The sequence below is a fragment of the Theobroma cacao genome, chromosome 3 (genome assembly GCF_000208745.1).
Source record: "Theobroma cacao cultivar B97-61/B2 chromosome 3, Criollo_cocoa_genome_V2, whole genome shotgun sequence".
In the NCBI taxonomy this organism is placed as follows: domain Eukaryota; kingdom Viridiplantae; phylum Streptophyta; class Magnoliopsida; order Malvales; family Malvaceae; genus Theobroma; species Theobroma cacao.
Genome location: NC_030852.1, coordinates 24,824,061 through 24,830,917, shown reverse-complemented (window position 1 = coordinate 24,830,917; position 6,857 = coordinate 24,824,061). Strand labels below are relative to the sequence as shown.

The window sequence follows — 6,857 nt, the reverse complement described above, 5'->3', positions numbered from 1 at the left end:
ACATGCCCAAAGTGCTAAGTAGAGGAGGAATCTTTGTTGCATACTTTGAGAGATTGTCCCACTCCTAATGTACAGTGGCTTAGACTGGTTCCACAAAATCTACAAGGTATGTTTTAGGTAAACTCCTTATTAGATTGGCTGTCCCATATTCTGAGCAATAACAAAGTCATGGTAAACGGTGTTCCATGGAATATGGTTTTTGGCATAACATTGTTGGCTCCTTTGGAAATGGAGGAACTATTTCATCTTTGAAAATGAAAATATTCCTACAGAGTGCCGATTGGTTTTAATTCAAAGCTGGGCACAACATTCCCATTCAGCTAGTATGGTTAATCCTTTGGGAGGAAATTTGCCCAAAGAGGAACGACTGATCGGTTGGCTTTTACCTGCGGTCGATTGGATCGCTCTAAATGTTGACGGAGCTTCTAATCGTTCTTTACATAAATCAGCAGCGGGTGGCGCCTTAAAGATAGGCAAGGTGGCTGGAAAGGAGGCTTCACATTTCAACTGGGACCAGCATAGAGGGTGTTTACAAAGGTTGACTTTCAAGTTGATAATAAGATATTTGTCAAAGCTATAACTACTTCTTTATCTCATCCTTGCTCGAATGCAGATTTGATTCAAGTGATACCTCAATGGACAGTGGTTACACGTCATGTTTTCAAGAAAGGTTATAAAATAGCTGAGTATATGACAAATAAAACCTCCATGAAACAAGAAAAATTCGTAATACACTCTAATCCCTTTAAGATGTTAGAGATTTATGGATATATGATATATAATGGGTATAAGTGTACCTCAATGATTAATATATAAATTGAATTCTTTTAAAAAAAATTTAAGCAATAAATTAATGATTTTTTTTTAAAATAAAAGAGTTAATATTTTAATGTGGGGTTCTTTTTTTACAAAAAATCTAGAATAAATAAAGGAAAATCGAAGATAATTCCAAATGAATTGAATTCGGAGCTCTACATTAACTATGTGCTATAATTCAGATACTAGACCTAATGATGATGTCTAACTTGTCCACCATTTCAGGACTGGGTTTCTAGACCTACTGAGGTTTAACAAAATTGAAAGCAAAAATGAAGAGGAAAATGATGAAAACTCAGAGGATAAGCTCTATATATATCTAAGCAGCGGTGTAGTTTTTCTCATCAGCTTTCCTGTTTTTTCTAATGCTGCAACCAATGTTGAAGGTGATGAGGACTAATATAAGGATGCATATGTTAAGAATAGCCAAAAGTCTCCACTCTTTCCTTATGTTGGCCAAAACACCTCCCTTGCAAGACTTGCAATTGTAGCACAGCTTCCGTTGGTCATTGCTCCATGCCCTGCAGTCGTTGTCTTCCACGTCCGGCCCTGATTTCTGCATTATCCAGAACGTCGCGTTCTTGTACACAAACTTGCAGTACATTGGTGGCTTACAGCAACCGGACTTTCAAAAAAACACAGGAAGAAACAAAGAAGATTAATTTGAAATTTTCAGAGGCATCCTAACGATTAAAACATAATCAGATTTTAAGTTTCAAAAAGGAAATGAATTGAAAGATTAATGTGAGGCAAGAAAATTCAAATACCTGTATTGAGGACAACTTTTGCTTGATAAAATCCGAGAAGGTTGCCCCGCTGTGGAGAGTCGTACAAACATGGGAATCAATCAAACAACTCCGGGTGTGATCCCAGTTATTGTGGTTCACGAAGTTGTCACGCAACCAACCCGAATAATCACCGAGCCGGTACTCGCTGAACCCTAGCCCGGAAATCCTCCTGGCCACGCCCTTGTTAGTGACCACCACCGCGAAAAGCGTGAAACCGGTTAAAGCCAATATCACCAGAACCATCAAAATGGAGTAAACAGTTAAGACAGAATTGGCATTACTGCAACAAGAACCAATAAAGGCTAGCAACGATACAGCGAATAAAACGAGGCCTATTATCAGTAAAGGGTTTTGGAGGGCGTTTTGGCAAACGCTGCCGCCATGCAAGCGAAAGTGGATGGAGGCAACAACGGCAACGACGCCTAGAAAGAAAGGGAAGATGTTTATAAAGGTGAAAACGGCGTTGCTAATGCGAACCATTATTGGGTTCTTCTCTTCTTTTTTTTGTTCAACGCTTCTTTGGTGAAGGATTTTAGCTACATATATGCGGAGAAAAAAAATGGAAAGAAATTAGTTTCTCTCCTCTGTGTTGTTACAGTGGGAGCTATAATTGAAGCAAAATACAGGTAATATGAGTTTTTTTTTGTTTTTTGAGGAAAACAGTAACCGCTTCTATAAACCAAAGAAAATCAAAATCACAGCAAAAGTAGGTTTCTTATATATAATCATGAAAGCTTCTTCTCTATCTTGTTGTTCAGGCAGAGGATGCTATTTCAGCTCGGCCGCATGCGGCTTGAGGTGATGGACAGGTTCGCATTTGAGCAGCAATGATTACTCTTTTATGGGGTTCATTTGCAAATATAGGCAGGCACTCCGCTGCTGCTCTCCGATTTGGATTTGGATCTGGTCAATGTGTTAGCAGGCACTCCGCTGCTGCTCTCCGATTTGGATCCGGTCAATGTATTATCCATAATATAAAGGATGGAACATTCAATGAGATTTACTCTCTCTCTCTCTCTCTCTTCTAACACCTTGGACGTTTATAAAAACGTGTATCACAAAAATAATGCTGGAATTAATACTGTCGATGGCTCCTCTGCCTTATAAAAATAACAAGAAGAAAGACTTGACATGGAATTGTCATAATCATAAATAATTAGTAGTTCATTTCTTAATTAATTATTTTTAGGGAACCAAAACTTGTGAGATATCGTTATATATTCCACATCTAGTATTCATTTTCATTGCTAAGAGTAGTATGGATCTCTTAATTTCATTGGTAATGACATACAAGGAAAAGGGAATTATAAGTTTTGATAGTTGGAGAGGTCGTTCCTCGGATCAAATTGTAGAGAAATTGACGCTCACAGAACGTTTGAGACAAGATCGAATTTAGTTACTATTGTCGTTTTCCATATCCGGACAGAGCTAAAGGGTGAACTGCCTTGTTGCCATCTACAACATCTTTGGTTTGGGTTTAGCCCATTCGTAAAGACAGACCCAAAAGGGGATAAACCAAAAGGCCGCTGCACGTTTCCATTTTCCACGGCTGATCGGGACCCACAATCTTTTGAACAGAGTTGGACCTCATGCACACTTGACACCTAACTAGTATTTTCGAGTGTAACTAACCTCGAAGTCTCAGCGTGTTCCCTGTCTGCCTTCACCAACCACCAAGACAAAAACACATTTTTATTCACCATTTTTTTTTTAATTTTAAATTAAAAAATGAAAATGTAAAGCAACTCCTACTCAGAGCACAGCTGCATGCTATCTACTGGCTTGCTTTCATCGCCACTTGACGGATTTCTCCACGTTCCTTCCTTCCTTCCCTATTTACTATTCCCTTCTCAACCCTAACTTTCCCTCACTTTCCTTCCTTCTTTCCAAACACTCCCCCTTCCCCTAGCTTCACTCTTCTAACCAAACATGGCCTTACCGACCCAAACTAATCTCCTTCAAAAACCGTTCCTTTCCCCGCCTTCTCTTTCGCAACCTTCCGCATTTTCCGCCCCAGGGCCTATCCCTTTCCGAAAATTCCGGCCCGCTTCTATCCAGTGCTCCGTAAAAGCCGCCCCGTCTGTTACTGTGACGGCGTCAAAGGAATGCAAGGTCAAATCAGTCAAAGCTAGGCAGATTATTGACAGCAGGGGCAATCCGACGATCGAGGTTGATTTGATCACCGATGATCGTTATCGATCAGCCGTCCCTAGCGGCGCCTCTACCGGGATCTATGAGGCGCTGGAGCTCAGAGACGGTGACAAGAGCGTCTATGGCGGCAAAGGTGTGCTCTTCGCCGTTAAAAACATCAATGAAGTTTTGGGTCCTAAGCTTATTGGCGTTGATGTTAGGTAAAATTAATACTTTTCTTAGAAGCAAAATATGCAAATAGAAAAAGTAATAAGCTGAATAAATGACTTTGATTTATGTCTTTAATAACCTCGTTTTTCTAAGTACTGAAGTTAATGCCTTTCTCTTTGGAAAGAAATCAAGCGGATGTAGATGCTGTTATGCTGGAAATTGATGGGACCCCAAACAAGTCAAAACTTGGAGCTAATGCAATATTGGGAGTGTCATTGAGCGTATGCAGAGCAGGTGCCGGGGCTAAAGGGATGCCATTGTACAAGCATATCCAGGAATTATCAGGAACAAAGGAGCTTGTTATGCCGGTTCCAGCATTTAATGTAATCAATGGAGGAAGTCATGCTGGAAATAATTTGGCTATGCAAGAATTTATGATACTACCAGTTGGTGCAACCTCCTTTGCTGAGGCGCTTCGCATGGGAAGTGAAGGTTAGCTGAGTAACTCTTTATCTATGCTAGTCTGTTGATGTAGTTATCTTTCATTAGATAATCTTTTGTTCATTTTATATGGACTTGGATGTCAAGTTCGACTCTTATTTTGCACATATAGGATTATGTTTTAGGTTTCCGAACTCATGTTCACTGCAATTAGTTTGAAATTGTAATAAATTTCTACCATTTCTAGATTTATGGCCATTTATTTGTACCTTGGAATTTTCTTCAGCATATTAAAAAATCTGTCTTTGCATAAGTGGATAATACTTTCTTCTTTTTGAGGATACAGTTTATCACACACTAAAGGGTATTATCAAAGCAAAATATGGACAAGATGCTTGTAATGTTGGAGATGAAGGGGGATTTGCTCCTAATGTTCAGGACAACAGGGAGGGATTGGTTTTGCTAATGGATGCAATTCAGAAGGCTGGTTACACTGGAAAGGTAGGAGATAAAATATTGTTCTTTTCTATTTTTATAGTTTTGCCATCTGCTAACAGTGACCTGAAAAAAATTTGAAAATTGCAGATCAAAATAGGAATGGACGTTGCAGCTTCAGAGTTTTTCACCAAAGATGGAAAATATGACCTGAACTTTAAGAAACAACCAAATGATGGAGCTTATGTGCGCTCAGCTCAGAGCTTGGGTCAACTCTACAAAGAGTTTGTCAAAGACTTCCCTATCGTGTCTATTGAAGATCCATTTGACCAAGATGACTGGAGCTCATGGTCTTCACTACAGTCTTCTGTCGATATCCAACTTGTTGGAGATGATTTGTTAGTCACAAATCCAAAGAGAATAGCTGAAGCCATTCAAAAGAAGGCTTGCAATGCCTTGCTTCTTAAGGTAAACATCTATGCTAGCACAATCCAATCCTTTCTCGGGATTTTCTCTTAGTTCTTTTAACACAATTCTTCCTTGTCCAGTTCTGCTATTCTGGCCCACTGAACAATTTGATATTCATTAGAATAGAACCTAACAATGAGGATCAGTGTGGCATGATTTGTAATTGTTATTTTTATTGATAGACTTTAAATGAAGAATATGCTATTGAAATCAAGATGTGGCTAATAAATAGAATTGAAATTACTATATGATAATTTTCTATATCTCATAGATTCTAACTGTCCAACCTCTATATGGTATGACCTTGTACTTACTGGGAGAAAATTGGCTGCACTATATAGTACGTAGTAGCAGGCTGTGGTAATTGCAAATGTACTATACAATGTCTTGGGGGGTTTAATCTTAGTGGATCATTGGAGTTCCATGAACGAAAATTCTATTATGTTGCAGGGGATGGTATGCAATTTAGTGAAATTCTATTAGAAACAAAATATACAGAGTGCATTAATTGTAATCAGATCATTTATGACCAACATCTTTGACTGCTTAGTGGGTAGTGGTTCTTAATGGGACTTCTTTGACAGAATTGAAAAATGTTTCTTTTCATCAGAAAATTAATGTATATGAAAAGATAGTGCATGTTGCAGTGTTTCTTTCTTTGCTCTTCCCCTTCCCCTTCACGTTTCTTCTTCCCCCATTTGTAAATTAATTAGTGTACACGATCATTATCACCTGGTTGATTACATGGGATTGCTATTCAAACATACAATGTTTTTTCCTTGCTTGTATTAATGTAAGAGGAGATATGCCATAGCTCATTCTTTGTTACTATATATCACAGGTTAACCAGATTGGCACAGTAACTGAATCCATTCAAGCAGCACTTGACTCGAAAGCTGCAGGATGGGGAGTGATGGTCAGCCACCGAAGTGGTGAAACAGAGGACAACTTTATTGCTGACCTTTCTGTTGGTTTGGCTAGCGGCCAGGTACATCCTTTGAAATCCTTAATCTCTAATAGCATTTTATCGGCAATGCATTCTTTTATTTTTTCAATGCTAGAAGGTGATGATTGTTGTTCTTTTGTATAGATCAAGACTGGAGCTCCTTGTAGAAGTGAGAGATTGGCCAAATACAATCAGGTAATCTGGAAGCTTTTCTTCTCCTCTATTCATCTAGTGTACTCTTATACCTATGGCACACTCTTTTGTGACATGGATCTTATAGACTAACAGAGAGCTGAATGATTTTGTATAATTGAACAAGACCAGGGGAAGAAAATGGATTCAGACCTTGGGATATGACCCTGCACTAGAGACTAACAACTACTATAGTTAATATTAATAACACTGTAGCATTGCAGTGTTGCACAAAATAAGTTGAATTCTCTTGGCGGAGAATATTGCCAACATCCTAGTTGATCCAAATTGATGATGGGAGCACTGTATAATCTCCTCACCATTTGATCTAAAATGGATTTGGTTTGGCAGAGATTATTTCTTTCATAGCTGCATTTGGCCTAAGAAAACAGATGGTTAAAAGTTTGTGAAAGATTGCACTTTAACTCATAGGGATGGCTTTCCATACACCCCCCCCCCCCCCCCCCCCC

General features: G+C 38.9%; 2 protein-coding genes across 2 annotated transcripts in view; one reads left to right on the top strand and one right to left on the bottom strand.

Annotated features, from left to right (window-relative positions):
* Positions 916 to 2,104, bottom strand: LOC18604952 (tetraspanin-11). The gene is made up of 2 exons (XM_007037676.2): positions 1,584 to 2,104; positions 916 to 1,441 (listed from the first exon to the last, which is right to left on the bottom strand). Exons 1-2 carry the CDS (start codon positions 2,082 to 2,084, stop codon positions 1,136 to 1,138), a joined length of 807 nt encoding a protein of 268 aa, XP_007037738.1. The 5' UTR covers positions 2,085 to 2,104; the 3' UTR covers positions 916 to 1,135.
* The window catches only part of LOC18604950 (enolase 1, chloroplastic), a 4,148-nt gene continuing 625 nt past the window's right edge, over positions 3,335 to 6,857 (top strand). The window contains exons 1-6 of the mRNA XM_007037673.2: positions 3,335 to 3,955; positions 4,090 to 4,397; positions 4,693 to 4,847; positions 4,932 to 5,249; positions 6,091 to 6,237; positions 6,340 to 6,390. Of these exons, the coding sequence (XP_007037735.1) occupies positions 3,534 to 3,955; positions 4,090 to 4,397; positions 4,693 to 4,847; positions 4,932 to 5,249; positions 6,091 to 6,237; positions 6,340 to 6,390 (1,401 nt within the window). The 5' untranslated portion in view covers positions 3,335 to 3,533. The remainder of the gene's footprint in view (positions 3,956 to 4,089; positions 4,398 to 4,692; positions 4,848 to 4,931; positions 5,250 to 6,090; positions 6,238 to 6,339; positions 6,391 to 6,857) is intronic.